Raw genomic sequence first — 25,121 nt, 5'->3', positions numbered from 1 at the left:
AGGCAGGGCAGGGTAGCTCAGGCCTGTAATCCCAGCACTTTGGGAGGCCAAGCCGGGCAGATCACTTCAGGTCAGGAGTTCGAGACCAGCCTGACCAACATGGCGAAACCACATCTCTACTAGAAAAAATACAAAAATTAGGCAGGAGTTGTGGTGCATATGTGTAGTCCCAGCTACTTTGGTGGCCAAGGCACGAGAATTGCTTGAACCCGGGCAGAGGAGGCTGCAGTGAGCCAGATGGCACCACTGTACTCTAGCCTGGGCGACAGAGCAAGACTGACTCAAAAAAAGAAAAAAGAAAAAGAAAAGAAAAGCAAGCAAGTAAGCAAGATTGGGTTGTATACTGATGCATGCAAATTATTTTAAAAAATAAATTAGAGCAGGAATAATAATGTCATTGCCACTCATGGATGTTATGATATTTTGTCTGGGGTGGGAGTACCAAGAAAGGAGATGCAGCCAAGGCCCCAGGGCATTTAATAACAGTTGGATGAGACACCCATGGGTACACAGTGGTGTCTGTAAATGATATTTCTCATGAGTGTTGTAAGACAGACAGGAAGACAGAACTGAGTTGAACACATTCACAGCTAGACAGGGGAGCAAATGTGTTTCTTTCCAGCCTACTGTGCTGGTGGGTTCTCCTTGGAGCCTTGTGTTGAAAATGACTGTGGGGCCTCTTCTGCGGAGGTGCAACAGGGCTTCGTGTTCATCACATCTGCCTCCTCCTCTTCCTCATATTGCATTGAGGCCAAAAGGAAGAGAATTACTTGAAGCAAGCAAAGGGAAGCCTTCTGAAACTATAGATTCATAATATAGTTTATGATATGACTTTGGTATATAGAACACAGAGAACATGCACCAATAGTATTTAAAAAGAGAGATGAAAAGAGACATCATAAAAAAAAACAGAGATGAAAAGAAAACTGCATACTATATAAAGAGATGTGGGCATCTTGGTTTGGCTGAACCTGGTGAAACAGGAAATTTTCCTTGATCCCATCATGGGCCTCATGACAGGGATGCCTCGCTAACTCAGCTCACAGCTCTCAACCCCTCACAGGAGGGGGAGGATGCAGGTGAGCAGGTGCAGGTGCCAGAGTGAGTGCTTTTGGGTGACAACAGGAGCAAAATTCCATGTGGGCCCCTGGCAGTGTCTAGCGGGGAGTACCCACGACCCCCAAGGCCCCAGAGGGTGTGTGTTATAGTGCTCTTTTAGCTTTGCCATCTATGTTAAACAGCTCAGTGGGCCCTCTCTTTTTTTGTGAGGTGGTTGCTCTCTGCCAGCGAGGGCAGAAGGTCAGTGTGACAGCCTTTAGCGTCCGCACCCGTGGCAACCGAGCTCTTGATTAGCATTCAGGAAAAATCAGGTCACACAAATGAACTGAAGAGTGGTGAATACAGAGGATTTTATTGCTGATGAAAGTGGCTCTCAGCAGGAAGGGGAGCCAGAAGGGGGATGGAGTGGGAAGGTGATCTTCCCCTGGAGTCCAGCTGGGGACGGAAGCAAGGTTGTCAAGCCATCCCTCTGAAGTCAAGCTGCTTCTCTCTGACATCAAACTGCAGTCTCTGATGTCCAGCTGCTTCTCTTCTCCCCTTCTCTGCCCTCTGCCAGTCAGGTCAGGGGTTTCCATGGGTACAGGATGAGTGGCAGAGTGGGTCATGGGTGGTTTTGGAAAAGACAACTTTCAAGTGGGAAAACAGGAATGCATGTTCTCATTCTGGGCCAAGGTTCCAGGCTTGAGGGTAGGGCTTTACCAGGGACCCTGCCCTTTTCTGCCTACAATTTCTCTGACTCCTGTCCCTATCACTGGCATACTACAGATCAGCATTATTTTGAAGACAAAAAGAGATTTCTGGGTAACACAGGAATCTTAGAGCTCTGAGTTCCTTAAAATTTTCAAAAGATGTTTTGATCTTCTAGGGAAAGAATTTTGGCTGTTTGCCTTATACTATGGGTCCTCACCTTGGTTATAATTCTATAATTTGAATCTTGAATTGGTGATTTGAAAATGGCTTCTCTGGAGTTTGATCTGGGACCTAAGGACATAATCACTGATTTTAATGATGTTTTGATACTTTATTAGACAGTGATACCATTTTCTTTTATTTTCCTTTTTTTTTTCTTTTTTTTGAGACAGGGTCATACTGTCTCAAAGTGTCTTGGAGTATGGTGACGTGATCGTGGCTCACTATGGCCTTGACTTTTCAGGTCCAAGCAATCCTCCCACCTCAGCCTCCCAAGAAGCTGAGACCACAGGCACAGGCCACTACACTTGGCTAAATTTTTTAGTTTTTGTAGAGACAGGGTCTCACCATATTGCCCAGGCTGATCTTGAACTCCTGGGTTTAAGTGATCATCCCACCTTGGCCTCCCAAAGTGCTGGGATTGCAGGCATGAGCCACTGCACCCAACCTGAGGCCGTTTTTCTTTTCTTTTTTTTTTTTGAGATGAAGTCTCACTCTTGTCCCCCAGGCTGGAGTGCAATGGCACAATCTCGGCTCACTGCAACCTTGGCCTCTCAGGTTCAAGTGATTCTCCTGCCTCAGCCTCCTGAGTAGCTGGGATTACAGGTGCCTGCCACCACGCCCGGCTACTTTTTGTATTTTTAGTAGAGATGGGGTTTCACCATGTTGGCCAGGCTGGTCTCGAACTGCTGACCTCAGGTGACCCACCCGCCTTGGCCTCCTAAAGAGTTGGGATTACAAGCGTGAGCCACCGCGCCCCGCCACCTGAGGCCATTTTTCTATAGAACCCTTCTGTGGTCAATTCCCTGCCTGGAACTTCTCTCCCCAAACCCAGAAAAATGTTGAAGCCACCACTGCAAAATTATAACTGAGCTGACCTAACGAACTCCATCTTGCTTCTAACCTCCAAGCTGTCCTTGTTCATTCTTGGGCATAGGCTGAACTAACTTTGGGAGAAACTTAGTTTATAGTTTAAAACAAAGACAATAACAGTCCTTTCCCAAAAAAACCCTCCTTCTTGCCTGGGGACTAGACTGCCTTTGTAGGATTAACAAATTAGCCACAAGATTAGAAATCATGGTTTAGCAGTCATGCAGCTGGAGGCTACAAGATGCTGACCCACCCTAAACTGCTCCTAAGATTAGTGCTTGAGATATTTTGCAAACTCTGCCCTTGATGGATCAGCTGGCAACACCCAGAAAGATAAACTGGTTCATCTGACCTTGTGGCCCCACTCAGGAACTGACTCAGTGCAAGAAGACAGCTTCAACTCCCCATAATTTCATCTCTGACATGGCCCATCCACATTCCCGGCTTACCAGCTTCCTCCCACCCACTAAGTTGTCCTTAAAAACTCTGATCCCCTGGCCAGGTGTAGTGGCTCACACCTGTAATCCCAGCACTTTGGGAAGCCGAGGTGGGCAAATCATCTGAGGTCAGGAGTTCAAGACCAGCCTGGCCAACATGGTAAAATCCCGTCTCTACTAAAAATACAAAAATTAGCCAGGTGTGGTGATGTGTGCCTGTAATCCCCGCTAGTTGGGAGGCTGAGGCAGGAGAACTGCTTCAACCTGGGAGGCGGAGGTTGCATTGAGCCAAGATTGAGCATTGAGCCACTGGATTCCAGCCTGGGCAACAGAGCAAGACTCTCTCACAAAAAAAAGAAAAACCTCTGATCCCCAAATGCTGGGGAAGACTGATTTGAGTAATAATAAAACTCCAGTCTCCTGTACCAGCTCTGTGTTAATTACTGTCTCTATTGCAATTCCCCTGTCTTGAGAAATCAGCTTTATCTAGATAGCAGGCAAGGTGAACCCACTGGGTGGTTACAAATTCTCTAAAATCAACTAATACTATTGATTGATTGATTGATTGAGATGGAGTCTCACTCCGCCGCCCAGGCTAGAGTGCAATGGCGTGATCTTGGCTCACTGCAACTTTAACCTCCCAGGTTCAAGCGATTCTCCTGTCTCAGCCTCTTGAGTAGCTGGGATTACAGGCACTCACCACCACGCCCGGCTAGTTTTTGTATTTTTAGTAAAGATGGGGTTTCGCCATCTCTACTAAAAGATGAGTATGTTTTACTCATGCCATGAGGTAAAACATACAACTCAATCATATTGGCCAGGCTGGTCTCGAACTCCCGACCTCAAGTGATCCACCTGCCTCGGCCTCCCAAAGTGCTGGGATTACAGGTGTAAGCCACCAGCGCTCAGCCTCAACTAATATTAGAATTTATTAATCCCTATTAATTTTTTTTTTCAGAGATGGTATCTCACTATGTTGCCCAGGCTGATCTCAAACTCTTGGCCTCAAGGGATCTTCCCACCTCAGCCTTGCAAACTGCTGGGATTACAGATATGAGCCACCATGCCCACGCAAATGCTATTTTCCATACCTGGCTGAGTAATAAAGTAACTTAGGAGATAGTTTTCATTTCTGATGGGCATTGGTTGACTGCACACATTATAATTTAGTTTTTTTTTTTTTTTTTTTTTTTTGAGACAGAGTCTCGCTCTGTCACCCAGGCTGGAGTGCAGCGGTGCAGTCTCTGCTGACTTCAACCTCTGCCTCCTTGGTTCAAGCGATTCTTCTGCCTCAGCCTCCCAAGTGGCTGGGATTACAGGTGTGTGCCACCGTGCCTGGCTAATTTTTGTATTTTTAGTGGGAACCGGGTTTCATCATGTTGCCCAGGCTGATCTTGAACTCCTGACCTCAAGTGATCTGCCCACCTCAGCCTCCCAAAGTCCTGGGATTACAGACATGAACCACTGTACCCGGCCCTAATTCAGTTTTCCAATCATGAGTTATAGGTATAATGTTTGTATTAAATAAGTAAAGACCATTTATTCTGATTTTAAAAAGTACCAGCTAGGGTAATCCCACACCTGTAATCCCAGCACTTTGGGAGGCCAAGGTAGGTGCATTCATTGAGCTCGGGAGTTCAAGATCAGCCTGGGTAATATAGCGAAACCCCATCTCTACAAAAAAATACAAAAATTAGCCAGGCATGGTGGCATGCCCCTGGAGTCCCTGCTACTGGGTGACAGAGCAATACCCCGTTTCAAAAAAAAAAAAATCTTAGAATGCTAATCATTACTTTCATATTCCCTTGGTATTTTTTTATTTTCTTTTTTATTTATTTTTATTTTATTTACTCATTTTTTTTTTTGAGACAGAGTCTCCCTCCTGCCACACAGGCTGGAGTGCAGTGGAGCTATTTTGGTTCAATGCAACCTTACCCTCCTGGGCTCAAGTGTTCCTTCCACCTCAGCTTCCTGAGTAGCTGGGACTACAGGTGCACCCCACCACACCCTGCTAATTTTTGTATTTTTAGTAGAGATGGGGTTTCGCGATGTTGCCCAGGCTGGTCTCAAGCTCCTGGGCTCAAGTGATTGGCCTTCCTCAGCCTTCCAAAGTGCTGGGATTATAGGCATTAGCCACCCCACCTAGTCTGTCTTCCTTTTTCTTTAGGAAAATATTTTTATTATTTCACTTTTGATCTCTTAGCCTGTTTATATGTAGTCATATTAATTGATTGTATGATAGCATTGGTTAATTCCAAGTGGTTTGGATGATTTCCACCTTCTCTCCATGCACCTTGGGTTTGGATTTAATTTGCTCTTTTAGCAGGAAAATATAGCAAGGGACATAGCCAGGATGCCCAACTATTTTCATGAAAGAGGATAAAGTTCCCTTTACCCAACAGGATTGAGATAATCAGGAGTTTGTTCTTTACCCTGAAATCCAAAGCCTGGAATCCTGGGCCAGGCTGGAAATATGAAATGCATGATTAGGAGAGTGAGTGAGCAACAGGGCATGGTGGGGGCCTGTGCTGGGTTGGGGTATGCATTCCAAAGTCAATACATTTTTTTTTTTTTTTTTTTTGTGACGGAGTCTCGCTCTGTCACCCAGGCTGGAGTGCAGTGGCGCAATCTTGGCTCACTGCAAGCTCTGCCTCCCAGGTTCACGCCATTCTCCTGCCTCAGCCTCCCGAGTAGCTGGGACATCAGGTGCCCGCCACCACGCCTGGCTAATTTTTTGTATTTTTAGTAGAGACGGGGTTTCACTGTTAGCCAGGATGGTCTCGATCTCCTGACCTCGTGATCTGCCCACCTCGGCCTCCCAAAGTGCTGGGATTACAGGCGTGAGCCACCACTCCTGGCCCAAAGTCAATACATTTTTTAAAAAAACCTCTCCAGTGGCTAAGCCCAGCATTGTTATATGATTAATAAATAAAATATTGACATCGAGGGTTGACAAACCTAGTACTTTTTCCTGAAGTTTTCAGTGCTGTCTGTGAGTATATTTGCACTGTTATGTGCCAGCAACTGTGCACGTAACAACTGGTATGATCAATAAGACATAGTCCTCGCCAGGGCCAGGTGCAGTAACTCATGCCTGTAATCCCAGCACTTTGGGAGGCCGAGGCAGGCAGATCACTTGAGGTCGGGAGTTCGAGACCGGCCTGGCCAACATGGAGAAACCTCGTCTCTACTAAAAATACAAAATTAGCCAGGTGTGGTGGTGCATGCCTGTAATCCCAGCTACTCGGGAGGCTGAGGCAGGAGAATTGCTTGAACCTGGAGGTGGAGTTTGTGGTGAGCTGAGATTGTGCCACTGCACTCCAGCATGGGCAACAAGAGCGAAACTCTATCTCAAAAAATAAATGAATAAATAAATAAAATAAAATAAAATAAAAAAGACCTCCTTGCCTTGAAAGCCTGCTTATAGGAAAGCAAAATAGAGATATAACAGATAAAGGCAAGGAAGTGTTAGTCGTCACTCTCGTTTTCATGTTATAAGTAAATAACAAAGGTAGGGTATGAGCCAGCAAGTCAGGAGTAGAACAGAGAGCAAAAGCATGGCCTCTAATCTTCCCCCATCTAAATCATGCACATAATTAATTGGGTGTCATTGCCAAGAACCCCTGTCTTCCTGACTCCAGTCCTAGCTCACTTTGGCTGGCTTCCAGCCTGGAGTTGGCAGCTGGGTTTTTGAGCCTGGTGTGTGGTAACCGCGCTGTTAGAGCTCTTTTGTTCACAGTAAGGATATACCCTGCAAACAGCAGCTCATTCTGTGGACAGTCATCAATATTTTCACTAAAATGATAAAATGATAGCCAGTGAATTGCTGAAACCTTTAAGCAGTAGAAAGAATTCCCTTGGGGAATCCATTTTAATGCCGAATGCACAAGACTGAGAGGCATTTGGAAAGATACAAAAAATTAATCATAATAACATTATTTTTCATCATCATAGTAAATGGACCAGGGAGGAAACAAAATGGCTCAGTTCAATGTTTTCTGAAGTAACTTTGGCTTCTTAGTTTTATAAGGTTTTTTTTTTTTTTTTTTTTTTTTTTTTTTGAGATGGAGTTTCACTCTGTCACCCAGGCTGGAGTGCAGTGGCACAATATTGGCTCACCACAACCTCCGCCTCCCGAGTTCAAGCGATTCTCCTGCCTCAGCCTCCCAAGTAGCTGGGACTACAGGTGCCCGCCACCACGCCCGGCTAATTTTTTGTATTTTTAGTAGAGACGGGGTTTCGCTATGTTGGCCAGGCTGGTCTCGAACTCTTGAGCTCAGGCAATCCACCCGCCTCGGCCTCCCAAAGTGCTGAGATTACAGGTGTGAGTCACCTTGCCTGGCAGTTTTATAAGGTTTTGATTTCTAAAGAGTCTATATTACACATGCCTTAAAGAGCTGCAATTGGGAGGCTGAGGGAGAAGAATGGCATGAACCCGGGAGGCAGAGCTTGCATTGAGCCGAGATCGCACCACTGCACTCCAGCCTGGGCGACAGAGCGAGACTCTGTCTCAAAAAACAAAAAACAAAAAACAACAACAACAAAAGGCTGCAATTATGTTACATTGTGTTAAAGGTGGTAATTTTTCTTTAAAGCTTCATTGGGCCAGGGGCGGTGGCTCATGCCTGTAATCCCAGCACTTTGGGGGGCCAAGGCAGGTGGATCACCTGAGGTCACAGGTTCAAAATCAGCCCGGCCAACATGGCGAAATCCCATCTCTACTGAAAATACAAAATTAGCTGGGCATGGTGGTGCATGCCTGTAATCCCAGCTACTTCAGGGGCTAAGGCAGGAGAATCGCTTGGACCTAGGAGGCAGAGGTTGCAGTGAGCCGAGATCACACCACTTCACTCCAGCCTGGGTGACAGAGTAAGACACCATCTCAAAAAACGGGGGGGAGAAAAAAGCATTAATATGTTTCTTAATGAAAAAGAAAAGCCGGCCAAGAGTGGTGGCTCACGCCTGTAACCCCAGCAGTTTGGGAGGCAGAGGTAGGCGGATCACCTAAGGTCAGGAGTTCGAGGCCAGCCTGACCAACATGGTGAAACCCCACCTCTACTAAAAATACAAAATTTGCCAGGCATGGTGGCGCATGCCTGTAATCCCAGCTACTTGGGAGGCTGAGGCACGAGAATCACTTGAACCTGGGAGGCGAATGTTGCAGTGAGCCAAGATTGCACCATTGCACTCCAGCCTGGGCGACAGAGTGAGGCTTCTTCTCAAAAAGAAAAAAAGGGAAAAAAGAAAAGCCAGGCATGGTGGCTCATGCCTGTAATTCCAACACTTTGGGAGGAAGAGGCGGGCAGATCACCTCAGGTCAGGAGTTCAAGGCCAGCCTGGCCAACACAGTGAAACGCTGTCTGTACTAAAAATACAAAAATTAGCCAGGCATGGTGGCAGATGCCTGTAATCCAAGCTACTCGGGAGGCTGAGGCAGGAGAATCACTTAAACCCAGGAGGTGGAGGTTGCAGTGAGCTGAGATCGCGCCACTGCACTCACTCCAGCCTGGGCGACAGAGTGAGACTCCATCTCAAAAAACAAGCAAGAAAAAGAAATAAAAAAGAAAAAGATTTTTTCTTTTCTTTTCTTTTTTCTTTGAGGCAGGGTCTGGCCCCCTCACCCACCCTGAAAAAGAAAAAGATTTGAAAAATTAAAAAATGGTAACAGCCTTTCCCAAAACTAAACTGCCTTTGTAAAACTAATGAAAGGCCACAGGTTAGGAGGATGGAAGGGGTTAAAATTTGACTAAGATGCAGATGTATTACAAATCTTTATTCTGGAAATCACAAGATTTGCAACTTCTCCAATTACTCCTGTAATTAACATCACTGTTGTAGAACCTAAGACTAGACTTTTGAGATGGCTTTTGAATTTTTTTTTTCTTTCCTTTGGAGACAAGGTCTCCCCTCTGTTGCCTGGGCTGTAGTGCAGTGGTGTGATCAGAGCTCACTGTAGCCGCAACCTCTCAGGCTCAAGCAATCCTGCCACCTCAGCCTCCCAGGTAGCTTAAACCACTGGGACATGCCATCAGGTCTGGCTGATTTTTGTATTTTTATAGGGACAGAGTTTTGCCACATTGCCCAGGCTGGCCTCAAACTTCTGGGCACAAGCAATCCACCTGCTAGGGCCTCCCAAAGTGCTAGGATTACAGGTGTGAGCCACCATGCCTGGCCCTTATTTATTTATTTATTTATTTATTTATTATTTATTTTTGAGACAGAGTCTTGCTCTATCACTCAGGCTGGAGTGCAGCAGTGAAATCTTGGCTCACTGCAACCTCTGCCTCCCAGGTTCATGCAATTTTCCTACCTCAGCCTTCCAAGTAACTAGGATTACAGGCGTAAGCCACCACGGCTGGCTAATTTTTTATTTTTATTTTTTAGAGATGGGGTCTTGCTATGTTGCCCAACTGGTCTCACATTCCTGGTCTCCAGCAATCCTCCCCCGTCAGCCTCCCAAAGCATTAGGATTACAGGCATGAGCTACCACACCAGGCCGTCCTATAGTGTTAAATTCCCATTTCATAAAGGAAGAAATGGGTCAAGGAAGACCTTTTGACCTTACCATGTGAACCTTTCTTGCTCCAGACATTTGGATCTTATGATGGATTCAAGAAGTTGGAAAGCAATATACCCAAAAAACTGCAGCCAATTTAAAATTGGTTTAAAGGCTCATATTTGAGGCACTTAAATTGCTTCAGAAATCAGCAATTCCTTGGTCTTCTCCATATAGAATTAATCTTTATCTTTGTTTTGTTTCTTTTCTTTTCTTTTTTTTTTTTTTTTTTGAGACACAGTTTCGCTCTTGTTGCCCAGGCTGGAATGCAATGGCGCCATCTCGGCTCACTGCAACCTCCACCTCCTGGATTCAAGCAATTCTCCTGCCTCAGCCTCCCGAGTAGCTGGGATTACAGGCATGTGCCACCACGCCCTGCTAATTTTGTATTTTTAGTAGAGGCAGGGTTTCTCCATGTTGGCCAGGCTGGTCTCGAACTGCTGACCTCAGGTGATCTGCCTGCCTCGGCCTCCCAAAGTGCTGGGATTACAGGTGTGAGCCACCGCGCCCAGCCTTTAGGATTGATCTTTATCTAAAAGAACAATCAATAGCAAACACTAACAATTTTATCACCTACATGAAGCCTAGGTAGTGCACACTATAATTTGGGAAACTGCCACATGGAGTCAAGCCAAGGGAGTAAAAGGCATGGAAAGTTCCTTTGAGTAGCAGGGCCACCAATGAGGTGCATAAAACACATAAAATTGATAGTGTTTGAGTCTGGTAAAAGATTCTCACAGTAGATCAGTTGTGGAATATCTGAGGAGAATAGTCAAAATATTTTCATGAATTGGCCAAGAGATAAGTATATGTGATTACTCTTTTATCCAACTCATAATGAATATTTCTGGGAGAAGAATCAGTGCAAAACAAAGCTGATAATAGCTGAAACTGCCAAGGTAAGCTGTGCTATTACCCAAACATTGCCGGAAGAATCAATACTTTGTAACAAAATATAGACTTGCAAAATTGGACTCATGAAATAATGTGGCCACAGAAGGAAACTCACAATGGTAGAAGCTATAGTTGGTGGTTGGTTTAAAAAAATCACTGTATTGGCTGGGGGCGATGGCTCACGCCTGTAATCCCAGCACTTTGGGAGGCCGAGGCAGGTGGATCACAAGGTCAGGAGTTTGAGACCAGCCTCCCAACATGGTGAAACGCTGTCTCTACTAAAAATACAACAATTAGCTGGGTGTGGTGGCGGGCACCTGTAATCCCAGCTACTTGGGAGGCTGAGGCAGGAGAATTGTTTGAACCTGGAAGGTGGAGATTGCGGTGAGCTGAGATCTTGTCATTGCACTCCAGCCTAGGTGACAGGGCGAGACTCCGTCTCAAAAAAAAAAAAAAAAAAAAAGATTCTCATAGTAGAGCAATTGTGGAATATCTGAGAATAATCCAAATATTTTCATGAATTGGCCAAGAGATAAATATAAGTGATTATTCTTTTTTTTTTTCTTTTTTTTTTTTGAGACAGAGTTTCACTCTTGTTGCCCAGGCTGGAGTGCAATGGCACGATCTTGGCTCACTGCAACCTCTGCCTCCCAGGTTCAAGTGATTCTCCTGCCTCAGCCTCCCTAGTAGCTGGGATTATAGGCATGTGCCACCATGCCCGGCTAATTTTGTATTTTTAGTAGAGACGGTGTTTCTCCATGTTGGTCAGGCTGGTCTCGAACTCCCGACCTCAGGTGATCCACCTGCCTCAGCCTCCCAAAGTGCTGGGATTACAGGCGTGAGCCACTGCGCCCGGCCTATAAGTGATTATTCTTTTATCCAACTCATAATTAATATTTCTGGGAGAAGAATCAGTGCAAAACAAAGCTGATAATAGCAAAACTGCCAAGGTAAGCTGTGCTATTACCTAAACATTGTTGGAAGAATCAATACTTTGTAACAAAATATAGACTTGCAAAATTGGAGTCATGAAATAATGGTCACAAAAGCCAACTCATAATGGTAGAAGCTATAGTTGGTGGTTGGTTTAAAAAAATCCCTGTATTGGCTGGGCACGGTGGCTCATGCCTGTAATCCCAGCACTTTGGGAGGTGGATGTGGGAGGATCGCTTGAGCTCAGGAGTTTGAGACCAGCCTGGGCAACATGGAGAAGCTCCCCTCCACCAAAAATGGTGGCATGCACCTGTGGTCTCAGCTACTTGGGAGGCTGAGGTGGGAGGATTGCTTGAGCCTGGGAGGTGGAGGCTGCAGTGAGCTGAGATTGCATCACTTGCACTTCAGCCTGGGTGACAGAGTGAGATCTCGTCTCAAAAAAAAAAAAAAAAAAATCACTCTACGATCCTGGGCAACATAGTGAGACTACATCTCTACACACACACACACACACACACACACACACACACACACACACACACCCCAGATTAGCCAGGCATGGTGATGTCCACCCATAGTCTCAGCAACCGAACAAGCTCTTGTCTTGGCCAGGCCCAGTGGCTCACTCCTGTAATCCCAACACTTTGGGAGGCTGAAGCAGCAGATCACCTGAGGTCAGGAGCTTGAGACCAGCTGGGCCAACATGACAAAACCCCGTTTCTACTAAAAATACAAAAATTAGCTGGGCATAATAGTGCACACCTGTAATCCTAGCTACTTGGGACGCTGAGGAAGGAGAATCACTTGAACCCAGGAGACGAAGGCTGCGGTGACCCAAGATCACACCATTGCACTTTAGCATGGGGGACAGAGCAAGTCTCTGTGTCAAAATACATACATACATACATACATACACCAGTAGCAGCAAAATTTTCACCAAAGATTAATGTTCACAATGTCACAGGCTGGGTGCAGTGGGTCATGCCTGTGATCCCAACACTTTAGGAGGCCGAGGCTGGAGGATAACTTAAGGTCAGGCGTTCAAGACCAGCCTGGCCAACATGGCGAAACCCTGTCTCTAATAAAAATACAAAAATTAGCTGGGCGTAATAGCACACACCCGTAATCCCAGCTATTTGGGTGGCTGAGGCAGGAGAATCGCTTGAACCCAGGAGGTGGAGGCTGCAGTGGGCCAAGATTACACCACTGCACTCCAGCCTGGGTCACAGAGTGAGTCTCTGTGTCCAAGAAAAAGCCACTTGTCACTTGTAAAGGGTAGGATTCAAGCCCATGTCTGGCTTCTATGTCTAGAGTTTTTTGCATCAATACTGCTAATTTTTTTTTTTTTTATTAAAGAGACACAGCCTCCCTTTGTCACCCAGGCTGGAGTGCAGAGGTGCAATCATGGTTCATTGCAGCCTGGACCTCCCAGACTCAAGAGATCCACCCCTCTAAGCCTCTGGAGTAGCTAGTGCTGCTGGCTGGTGCCACCATATTCTGCCATATATCTGACATGGATATATATATATATATATATATATATATTTTTTTTTTTTTTTTTTTTTTTAGCTAGAATCACTTTTTTGTTGCCCAGGCTGGACTGCTACCATTTTTCTTTCTTTCTTTTTTTTAAATCAGGCAGCCTCCTGAGCCAGAGTAGGCTCAGACTCCCTACTAATGTTTTTCAAAAAATGATTGCATAAGGTGAGATCCTGTCGTCCTGATTTCAGACAAATGAGGTAACGTATTTCATTATTTAATCAAGTACAATAATGAATGTTAAATATTTTATACAATTCAAAACATATGGAGCTCTTCTGGAAGTAATCAGTTAAGACCTAAATTGATCTCATTAACCATATGTTTGAAAAGTTATGGCTGGGAGCCATGGCTCATGCCTGTAACCCCAACACTTTGGGAGGCTGAGGTGGGAGGGTCTCTTGAGCCTAAGAGTTCAAGTTCAGCCTGGGCAACATGACGAGACCCCATCTATACAAAAAATAAGAAACAATTAGTCAGGCATAATGGCATGGTGGCACACACCTGTGATCCTAGCTACCAGGGAGGTGGAGGTGGGAGGAGCCTTTGAGCTCAGGAGGTCAGGGTTGCAGTGAGCTGTGATCATGCACTCCAGCCTCGGCCACAGAGCAAGACCCCGCCTCAAAAAAAAAAAAAAAAAAGAAAAGAAAAAAGAAAAGTTAACATTTCACAGAGTGTTGGGAGAAAGGAATGTGGGAATGCATTACCTATATTCTAATTCTCTATATTCTACTTCAGTATCCCAATCAGAACAGTGTGATTATGGAGTAATCTAAAATACATTGCATTATCAAAGAGTTTCTAAGCAAGGCTGTGTAAAATGGCATCTGTAGGAATTCCTTCTTCTCTTGGATGACTATAAGTTTCTCTGCTAGTCTTCTTATTTATTCATTTTGAGATGGAGTCTGGCTTTGTCACCCAGGCTGGACTGCAGTGGCACGATCTCGGCTCACTGCAACCTCTGTCTTCTGGGTTCAAGCGATTCTCCAGACTCAGCCTCCTGAGTAGCTAGGACTACAGGCGTGTGCCACCATGCCCGGTTAATGTTTTGTATTTTTAGTAGAGACAGGATTTCACCATGCTAGCCAGGATGGTCTCAATCTCCTGACCTCGTGATCTGCCCTCCTTGACCTCCCAAAGTGTTGGGATTACAGGAGTGAGCCACCGCGCCCAGCCTCTCTGCCGGTCTTCTAATGCTACTGGCTTGTTCCATATCTTTTAGAGCAAGCTCGTCCAACCCATGGCCCGGGGGCTACATGTGGCCCAGGACGGCTTTGAATGCAGCCCAACACAAATTCGTAAACTTTCTTAAAACTTTATAAAATTTTTTTGCGATTTTTAAAAAGGTCATCAGCTATCTTTAGTGTTAGTGGATTTTACGTGTGGCCCAAGACAATTCTTCTTCTTCCAATGTGACCCAGGGGAGCCAAAAGAACCCCTATTCTAGACATTTCTCAGTCTCTGGCCATTGATGGCATCCTTTGAATATGTATAATTCTTCTGTCATTTCAAAAGGATTTAGGGAAGGAGCATGGATTAGGTCTACTAACTGGAACTATAAACACTAGGCAAATAGCTTGACTAAATGGTGGTTATAGAAAAATAAAGATCTGGCTGGGTGTGGTGGCTCACGCCTGTAGTCCCAGCACTTTGGGAAGCCGAGGTGGGTGGATCATCTGAGGTCAGGAGTTCGAGACCAGCCTGGCCAACATGCTGAAACCCCCATCTCTACTAAAAATAAAAAATTAGCCAGGCATGGTGGCAGGCGCCTGTAATCCCAGCTACTCAGGAGGCTGAGGCAGGAGAGTCGCTTGAACCTGGGAGGTGGAGGTTGCGGTGAGCCGAGATAACGCCATTGCAATCCAGCCTGGGCAACAAGAGCTAAACTCTGCCTCAAAAACAGCAACAAAAACTCCATTTCAAAAAAAAAAGAAAAAGAAAGATGTATAAACATTTTAAGGAAGCAAACTCTTATGAAAAAATTCGTCACTGAAGTATGACTAACAGAGGAAATTCACTCCAAACTACGTAGCAAATGTAAGACAGCAGAGTTTAATGGGTAATGGCACATAACCAGAAGGAATTTTAATTCTTTAAGAAATCTGGGATTAAAATGAGTACTATCAAAAAACTATTGCATCCTGAGCCTAGCATAAAGCAGGCACTTAATTATTTAACTGAATGGGTGACATTGTCAGAAATTTTCTGGGATTGAATCCAAGCTAAATATCAAATGTGGTAGAGGACAATCCGATTTATAAAACCAGAAATTCTGCCTAAAGCTAGAGCGCATCTAATCCAAACACATTGTTAGTAGGCCCATTTTGAACCAGTGTGCAACTCGAGCTATTTCTCTATGTCTTGTTGTAAGAGAACTTCGACATCTCCCGAAAGGTGGTTCTTTTTAGTCGGTTTTTTGTTTTGTTTTGTTGTTGTTTTTGCGAGAGTCTAGCTGTCACCCAAGTAGGAGAGCAGTGGTGCAGTCTTGGCTCACAGCAACCTCCACCTCCCAGGCTTAAGTTATTCTAGTTCCTCCGCCTCCCGAGTAGCTGGAATTACAGGCGCTCGACCACACCCGGCTAATTTTTGTATTTTTAGTAGAAACGGGGTTTCGCCATGATGCCCAGACTGGTCTCAAACTCCTGACCTCAGATGATCTGCCCGCCTCGGGGTCCCAAAGTACTGGGATTACTGGCATGAGCCACCGCACCAAGCCTCTTTTTACTTTTCAATATCTCACTTGATTTAAGTAAAAGCTGCTGATATAATTTTATATTGGACACTAACCAGAGGGTAACTTTGATACTGGTAAGGTAACAGTGTAAGTTAGATGAGTTGCAAAGTTTTTGTTTTGTTTTGTTTTGTTTTTTGAGACAGAGTCTCTCTCTGTTGCCATGCTGGAGTGCAGTGGTGCGATCTCAGCTCACTGTAACCTCCACCTCCCAGGTTCAAGCAATTCTCTTGCCTCAGCCTCCCAAGTAGCTGGGACTACAGGCGTGCGCCACCATGCCTGGCTAATTGTTATATTTTTAGTAGAGACGGGGTTTCACCATGTTGGCCAGGATGGTCTTCATCTCTTGACCTCGTGATCCGCCCGCCTCGGCCTCCCAAAGTGTTGGGATTACAGGCGTGAGCCACCACGCCCCGCAAGTTGCAAAGTTTCGTAAGAGAACTTCAGGTGGCAAATGCTGATTAACTTTCTGGAGACCACCAAAGGAGAGGAAAAAAAAAATTTTTTGTTTGATACGGTTCATTTTTTAGAAAATAAACTACAACTCTGGCAGGGAGAGTCAGCTTTCAAAAAAGTTCCTTCAAACTTTAATTTGCATACTTGTTAACGTGGGGATGTTGCTAGAGGCAGATTTGATAGGGTAGGTCTGGGATGGTCCTGGGAGTGTGCAATTCTGAGTTCTGGCAGGTGCTACTGGCTTGTCGACCATACTTTGCGTAGCAAGGGTATAAACTCTCATCCAGCTTAGGTGACTTAATAGTTTTCAACTAATGATTTGATCCAAGTGTGATTGCTGTTTTGCAACGAAAGAAAGTTTCTAGAAAACATCAGTACTGGTAATTTCCCCCGTTTTCAAATGGGGAAAAAAAATACAACTCTGAATTGTAGCTCCAGGATCCATAGTCGGTTTTTTTTTTTTTTTTTTTTTTTTGAGACGGAGTTTTGCTCTCGTCCAGGTTGGAGTGCAATGGTGCGATCTCGGCTCACTGCAACCTCCGCCTCCCGGGTTCAAGCGATTCTCCTTGTCTCAGCCTCCCGAATAGCTGGGATTACAGGCATGCGCCACCACACCCGGCTAATTTTGTATTTTTAGTAGACAGGGTTTCACCATGTTGGCCAGGCTGGTCTCGAACTCTGATCTTAGGTGATCCGCCCGCCTCGGCCTCCCAAAGTGCTGGGATTACAGGCGTGAGCCACCGCGCCCGGCTCACGTGGGTTATTTCTAAGGCGGCTTTGGTGGACCACAGTACACGCCTATGACCCCAGGGCAGCTCTCCAAGGTGCGGGCGCCGGGGTCGGCTGAGAAGGGCAGCGGGGACACGGGGGATGCCCGGCCGCCCTCGGCCGCGGACGTCAGCCCTTTCCAGGAACGCGCGGGCCCGCTCCCCCCGCACGCGGCTGCCGATTGGCTGGGACGGCGCCGGGCGTGACGTCAGGGCCCGCCCCACCGCCCTCCGGCCCCGCCCCGCGGGGTGGCCTGGCAGTTTGGTCTGGAGCAGCTGAAACCGGTTTGAGCGTGGCTGCTTCCTGCCGCTCGACGCCGCGGCAGGCCGCCTGGGGGAGCGCTGGCGAGGCACGGACGGCGGGTGCCCGGTACCTCTGCCCGCGGTCCTCGCTCTCGGGCGGGGCGGCGGCGACGCGGACCTGCGGACTAGCGAACCCGGAGGTGAGGCAGCGAGCCGGGTGCGGGGGCCGGGCGGCCACTCACGTGGCGGGCTGAGCTGTCAGGGCGGCCCGGGACGCGGCGGGGCTGGGGGCGTCGGGGCCGAGGCGCGGGCGGGGTCCTCGGGCCGGGCCGGCCACTGCCCGCAGGGGAACGGCGGCCGGGCGTTCGCTGCGCTAAATCGGTGGCTGGGACGCGCTCTTCGACTTTTATTGTTCACTGCCGCGCTTCTGCTGGGCTGCCTGGGGCTTAGTTCCCTTCTAAAAAATACGTGGAGCATTTGAGGAGTAGCAGGGTGCGTGGAGCATAGGACCACCGCAAATATGCAGAGTACTGAGTCGGGGAACAAAGACACCAAAAATGCAGATGAGGTCCTCCGGGGACATCCCCTGCCCCACGGCGGCCCCCGGCTCACCGCCGCTCTCTGTCCCTAAGTTACTCATCGTGTTTTGACAACTGCTTATTTTCTGAAATTGCCCGGACACGTAGTCCAGGGCATGCTTGTATAATTCAGTTATTCCAAGAAACTAAAGTGCCTTTCCTAGGAAAAGGTTCCAGGAATAGTCATGAGTGCCCTCGATACAATTTTTTAGGTCTGCTGCCCCTTCTCTCCAAAGCTCTACTTTTCCCAAAGCTCTTCAGACTGCCTTGCTGAGGTAGGAGAGAGAGCCTCAGTCACTTAGGTGTCCTCATCAGCCCTCTCCCCAGACTCCACTGGCTGGCTGGAAAAGAAATCGGGCATGAATTGTAGAGGATTCTTCCACCTTAAGGCAGCTGTTAGTCTGATGTAGACCTGCACAGAGGAACTGATGGAACTGAGCAGGATGTTTGGACCCGATGTTTTTTCTTCATACTCTTCTGTCGCCTCCTCCCATTTCTGCACAGTTCTCACCCACTACTCTACCCCGTCATGCTTCCCCTTGCTGCGTTGCTGACGAGTTGTGACTTAACTAAGAAATAAATACAAGGTATCAGTCTTTTTTTTTTTCCAAAATTCCTAATGTCGTGGATACAAATAACACCAACCAAACAAGCAAAACTGCACATGGTGCAATCCAGTCCTGATTTAAGAACTAGGAAGAACCAAGAGCTAGAGAAAACCAGTATTCTAGACAAAATTTAAATCTGCAAAATAACGAAGTGGGAAAGCTGGACTCTTGAGAAATAATGACCACAAAAGAAAACTCATCGTAGCAAAGTGAGTAAAATTTGATACGTACACGTTGATGAATCGAATCTTTACGTATGAGTTAAAACAGGAAAAAAGGTATGAAACATACACAAGAGAATAATATCACGGTAAAATGAATGGAAAACATTTGGGAAAATGTTACTGCATTGTTTAGAAAGTTGATCAAGGAATTAACTTGGCGTAAAGAAACTTATTCCAGAATTTTTAAATAAAGATCCATTAATGTCTTAACATATTTGATTAAGATATTGGCTTCAAGTATATGGGAATCAGAATGACAGTCACAACTTGTCAGAAATGTAGCAAGGGTCGTAATGATCCTTCACCAAGGTGAGCAAAAATTAACTCAGGGAAAGTTAGGCATTTTATATATTACTTTATTTAGCTAGTTAGGAGGATCAAAGCTGCCAAGGCCTGGGAAAGGGCAAGAAGAATTGGAAACAGCTTTTTTCCTTGAAAAAATTCGAAGGAAAACTGACATGTTCCTTGTAGCCAAAAAAACACTTTAGCTAAAAATATCTGACTTCAATTTAGCTCTAAAGTGAATGTCCCTTTACCTTGGTTTACTTCATATCCCTTTTGTTTCCCAGCCTGGTAAATCAGTAGTGTCACGTGTCGGGAAAGTTTATTTGAGGAAAAGAATAGAGTAAAATTTATTTTGGCAGGTAGTGTGAACTCTGAAATTTTTTAAAATGTGGATTAATTACCATGTTGTATTTTGCTGATTGCTTGAGTCTTTTAAAAAGGGTTATTTAAATACTACCCAGAATCTCAGATGAGAATGCCATTTAGTGTTTCTCTTCAAAAAGTACAGAATAGATGTTAACGTTTTCAAAAACCAAAAAGCAAAAGCCTGTTTCAGGAAGTGTAGTCTGTATGTGAGGTAATAGGCGAGTTGGTTAAATTATCTGGTCAGCTCGTGTGCATACAATGACTAACATTTTTCATCTTACTCTTGTTTTTATGTATATCCAGAACTGACCTTCCCTTTCCAAGTTGTGATTTTTTTTTTCTTCCTTGTTTAGAAGAAGGTGTATGGGTGGGTGCATACATTTTTTGTTTCACAACACAGTCGTTTTTTTACTTGGTCACTGCTGTTTTGGTGGTAACTGGATGCCAAAATTGTATACTTCAACACTGCACCAGCCTTTTGGCCTCTGTCCATAATCAAGTGAATTGCATTTGGAACAGCTCCTGAGGCTTTTATTTGGTATGGTATCAAATTTGGGGAGAGGGGGCGCTCAGGGTGGAAATCAAACCAGATTGCTTGACTTTGGTAAACCAAGTGGAAGATGATGCTTTGTTGACTTTTGGAGAGGTTTTCTGGGAGGTGTTTTTGTGCTTGTGTATATAGCTTTGTATAGTACATTTACTGCAGCTGTTTACCGCTAAGTTACTGTAGTCACTCTTCCAAACATCTTTGAGAATAAAAGACTCAATTTCTATAATCAGTTCATTTCCCTTTTATTATATTTACTTAAGTTTTCCATTTGCTTTAATGCAGTAGAAATCTAGAGATAATTTTGTACTAGCTGTTGATTTTAGTACATAGGAATAATATCTGATTTCCCTTAAGTTGATTAAAATAGTTATTTAAAGTTAGTCAACAAATAGCAAAATACAAACTATTTAATCATGTATATGAGGTTGTCTTTAGTTGAGAACCGCAGCAGTAAACACCAAATGAAAGGGCACCTTATTTGGTTAAGGTTAAGACTGAAGTGGTCATTCAGCCCTTTTGATGGGTGATAGAGTATTTGCTCTCTTAAAATTAATTCAGTAACTTAAATGTCAGGCTTTTTTTTTTTTTTTTTCATTTGAGACAGAGTCTCACTCCGTCACACAGGCAGGAGTGCGGTGGCACAATCTCAGCTCACTGCAACCTCCACCTTCTGGGTTCAAGTGATTCTCATGCCTCCCAAAGTGCTCGGATTATAGGCGTGAGCCACCACACCTGGCCGCCATGTTTACTCTTAGATGCAGAAAGTAGAAGAAGAAATTATTTATTTTAGAAATTATTTTGATGAAGGGAAGCCTTTTTTTTTTCTTTTTCTTTTTTGAGATGGAGTCTCCCTCTGTTGCCCAGGCTGGAGTGCAGTGGCATGATCTTGGCTCACCACAACCTCCGCCTCCTGGGTTCAAGTGATTCTCCTGCCTCAGCTTCCCGAGTAGCTGGGACTACAGGCACGTGCCATCATGCCCAGCTAATTTTTGTAGTTTTAGTAGAGATGTTGGCCAGGCTGGTCTTGAATTCCTGACCTCATGATCTGCCCTCCTGAGCCTCCCAAAGTGCTGGGATTACAGGCATGAGCCACCATGCCCGGCCTTTTTTCTTTCTTTCTTTTCTTTTGAGATAGAGTCTCGCTGTGTTGCCCAGGTTGGAGTGCAGTGGCACTCTCTTTGCTCACTGCAACCTCTGCCTCCCAGGTTCAAGTGATTCTCCCGCCTCAACCTCCTGGGTAGCTGGGATTACCGGTGCCCACCACCATGCCCAGCCAATTTTTGTATTTTTAGTAGAGACAAAGTTTCACCATGTTGGCCAGACTGGTCTTGAACTCCTGACCTCAGGTGATCCACCCGCCTCGGCTTCCTAAAGTGCTGGGATTACAGGCATGAGCCACCGTGCCTGGCCAAAGGGAAGGTTTGCACTAGTGTAGTATTGGGTATTCTAACCAAAATGGTAGAGTTGCCAAATAGGGAATTTCATATCCGAATGTGACATGACTGCACATTGGTGGTCTTGCACTCTGTGAGATGAATATTTGACAGTGTACATTTATAAATATATATATGTGTATGTATTAAGTGTTACATTTTATAATTAATGTAAATGTGATGATACATAGTTTATAGCTAACATGGAGCCTGGACTCTTGACCCTCATCTCAACCTGAGCCCTGTTGATGTTTGGAGCTGGACAATTAATTATTTGTGGAGGGCTGTTCTGCGTATTGTATGGTGTTCAGCAGGGCCTTTACCCCTAGATGCTAGGAGTGCCACTCCCAGTTGTGACAACCAAAAATGCCTCCTGACATTACCAAATAATCCCCTGGAGGGCAGAATTGCCTTTGGTGAGAACTGCTGGTATAGATCTATCTACCTTGACTGGGAAGTGTGGTTAATTGTGTGTAGCAGTGTTCATTAAATGATTCAGGGGGAGGGGAAGGGAGCAAAGCAGAACTAGAAAAATGACTATGTAAGGTAGCTATGAAAGGTACTTTAGAATTGTTTCATAAGGTAATATATAAATGCAAATGAAATTTAAGCTGGTAGAGTAATGTACATGATGCAGAATAAAGATGTGATTGGAATTCTTGTAACGTTGGTGGGGGGGGGCAAAGGTTTTTTTGAGGGGTGTTGGAGAAGTTATGATGTAGAATATGGTGTGTCTTTGGATGGAGTATGTTCTTTCTCCATTTAAATTATGTAAGTATCTCGAAGTATATTATATGTACATGTGTGTATTAAGCTTTTTTTATATTCCTTTAGGTACTTAAGTTAGTGGATGGGAAACAGATTCCTTTGACAGGGAAGAAATGAAAAAATTAGCTAGACAAAATGTGGATAAGTGGAAAAGAACTTCAAAAGCTTGGAGTTTAAACTTCTTTCTTATTCTTTTTTTAATCTCCTTAAATTCCTTTTACTGTGGAGTTCAGATTTCTATAAATAATCAAAGTGATTCCAAGCCAGGGATGTGAGGAAGAATCCTAATTGACAAAATGGATATAAGGTCAATTAGATAGAATCATCAGGATTTGATAATAGGTTGTAGGTAGAGTTGAGACTGTAAGTTTGAGCCTGTAGGACCTGAGTAATGATGGTCCTAGGGTTAATAAAGAGAAAATCTGAAAAGTTATTTGTGTAGAAAGTTTTTTCTTTTTTTTTGGAGGGGGAGGCAGGTGGGGGGGCTCACCTCAACCTCCACCTCCCAGGTTCAAGCAATTCTCCTGCCTCAGCCTCCTGAGTAGCTGAGATTACAGACACGTGCCACCACGCCCGGCTAATTTTGTATTTTTAGTAGAGACGGGGTTTCTCCATGTTTGTCAGGCTGGTCTTGAACTCCTGACCTCAAGTGATCTGCCCTCCTCGGCCTCCCAAAGTGCTGGGATTACAGGTATGAGCCACTTGCCTGGACTCCTTCTTTTCTTTTTCTTTTAATGATAAGTTACATTGTGTCTTAGAAGCAGATTCTCAAACTTGTTCCACAACATAACAAGTAGTTTGTTTTAGTGGGTGATACTTTGGTTGTTTCCTTTGTGTTAAAGTAGAAATTCATTAAGTGAAGCTTTTTTCTCTCTATAGTTATTTTTCTTCTCTACCACAGTATTACCCTGGTCAGGAAAGATACGTTGAATTCAGAACAGCTGCTTATCAGAAGAGAAAGTATGTAGCAAAAGAATCTTGACGACTTAAAAAATAACAAGTTTGGATACTTTGTTTTACAGTGTGTATTTCGGGCATGTATTCTTTCTTGTTTTGTTTTCTTTTTGAACATATATTCTGAAAGAATAGCTTTGTAGCACTAGGCTTCAAACTTGCTAGATACTTCCCAAGTAATTGAGTCACTGTTTATATAAGGACTCTGAAATTAATCTTTTTTTTTGCTCATAATTGAGATTCATTTTCATTTTTTGCTTTTTTTAAAAAAAACTTTATTGAGACTTTGTGTTTTTTTTTTTTTGAGACAGGGTCTTGCTCGGTGGCTCAGGCTAGAGTACAGTGGCACAGTCACAGCTCACTACAGCCTCAACATCCTGTGCTAAAGTGATCCTCCCAGCTCAGTCTCAATCTGTAGCTGAAACTACAGGCATGCTCCCCATGCCTGGCATATGTGTGTGTGTGTGTGTGTGTGTGTGTGTGTGTGTGTGTGTGTGTGTAGACATGAGGCCTCACTATATTGCCCAGATTGGTCTCAAACTCCTGGGCTCAAGTCATCCTCCTGCCTCAGCCTCCTTAAGTGTTTGTATTACAGGCATGAGGCACTGTGACTGGTTTACTTTTTTGCTTTTTCACTTGTTTCTTTTCCCCCCCTGCACTAAAGTTACTTTAAAACAAAAACAAAAACAATCCCACCATAAAACTGCAAAGACATTAAATATTGCTTTTAAAAATATAAATAGCTCTTGGTTGAAGTTGTTTCTTGATGATGGCTAGCTAAGGCATATATTTTTATACTATAAGTTACTTTTCTTTTTTTTTCCTAGCACGACATCATAAAATAAATCCATCAGAATGACACCTTCTCAGGTTGCCTTTGAAATAAGAGGAACTCTTTTACCAGGTATTGTAAAAGTTTTACTTTAAAACAATTAAAATTAAATTAGCATGTTTCTTATCTGGATTACCTTAAATATGGAGTTGCTATTAGAGTGGGCCTGATTTTTTAGATGAAAATATCTATAGGTCTTGCCTGACAGCAGAAATGTGCTTGGAGCATAGTAAACACACCAAAAACCTCCTCAAACTCTGTCTTGTTCTCATGTTTTCCCAAGAAAGCTATGAATTTATACCTAATTTTGCACAGGGCAGAGATGGTTGGGCTGTGGTTTCTAGGCAGTATGAAAATGAAGGAAACTTTGCTAGTGCAAGAAGTTGGTAGGCCGGGCGCAGTGGCTTATGCCTGTAATCCCAGCACTTTGGGAGGCTGAGGCGGGTAGATCACTTGAGGTCAGGAGTTCAAGACCAGCCTGGCCAACATGGTGAAACCCCATCTCTACTAAAAATACAAAAATTAGCCGGATATGGTGGCATGTGCCTGTAATCCCAGCTACTTGGGAGGCTGAGGCAGGAGAATTGCTTGAACCCAGGAGGCAGAGGTTGCAGTGACCTGAGATCGTGCCATTGCACTCCACCCTGGGTGACAGAGCCAGACTCCGTCTCAAAAAAAAAAAAAAAAAGAAAGAAAGAATAAGTTGGTGAAACAATTGGCTGGGATAACCTTGTTCCTATGTGTGAATATGTTTTTGGCCTCATTGTATTTTTTGCTGTCCCTTAAAGTGCTGTGAGATAATTTTAGTGTAAGATAGCATGTCAAAGCCGTATCACGCCTGGGCTCTCATAAAACTGAGGTACCTCTCGGTTTTATGTACTCTGGCTATACTGGCCTTTCAGTTCCTTAAATGTGCTGCATTCCTTCCTCCTTTCTTCCTCTTTTAGGACGTTCTCAAATGCTGTTTCCTCTGCCCAGATCTTTGCCCACTCTCATACTCCCCCTGTTCCTTCTCTTCTCTCCCCTGTCCCCACTGCCAGCCTCCAGATTCCACTAGGTTCTGGCCCTATTTTATAGCACCTCTTGGAGATTTTATAGAATTATTTGAGTGACAGATTGTAAACTCTGT

At 44.7% G+C, this 25,121-nt stretch overlaps 1 protein-coding gene across 6 annotated transcripts in view; it reads left to right on the top strand.

Annotated features, from left to right (window-relative positions):
• The first annotated feature begins 17,323 nt into the window (after positions 1–17,323).
• Positions 17,324–25,121, top strand: part of GPCPD1 (glycerophosphocholine phosphodiesterase 1) — a 66,716-nt gene continuing 58,918 nt past the window's right edge. The window contains exons 1-3 of one of the 6 annotated variants that reach the window (XM_034947611.3): positions 17,377–17,594; positions 23,108–23,166; positions 23,988–24,064. In XM_034947611.3, the coding sequence (XP_034803502.2) occupies positions 24,016–24,064 (49 nt within the window). In that variant the 5' untranslated portion in view covers positions 17,377–17,594; positions 23,108–23,166; positions 23,988–24,015. Of the gene's footprint in view, positions 17,595–17,715; positions 18,790–20,438; positions 22,898–23,085; positions 23,167–23,987; positions 24,065–25,121 lie in introns of those variants that run through there. The other 5 variants (XM_055104843.2, XM_063600999.1, XM_034947610.3 and 2 more) reach the window with 5 other exon arrangements.

This window comes from Pan paniscus, chromosome 21, assembly GCF_029289425.2.
Source record: "Pan paniscus chromosome 21, NHGRI_mPanPan1-v2.0_pri, whole genome shotgun sequence".
Lineage (NCBI taxonomy): Eukaryota > Metazoa > Chordata > Mammalia > Primates > Hominidae > Pan > Pan paniscus.
This window is presented reverse-complemented; position numbering and strand designations above follow the sequence as displayed.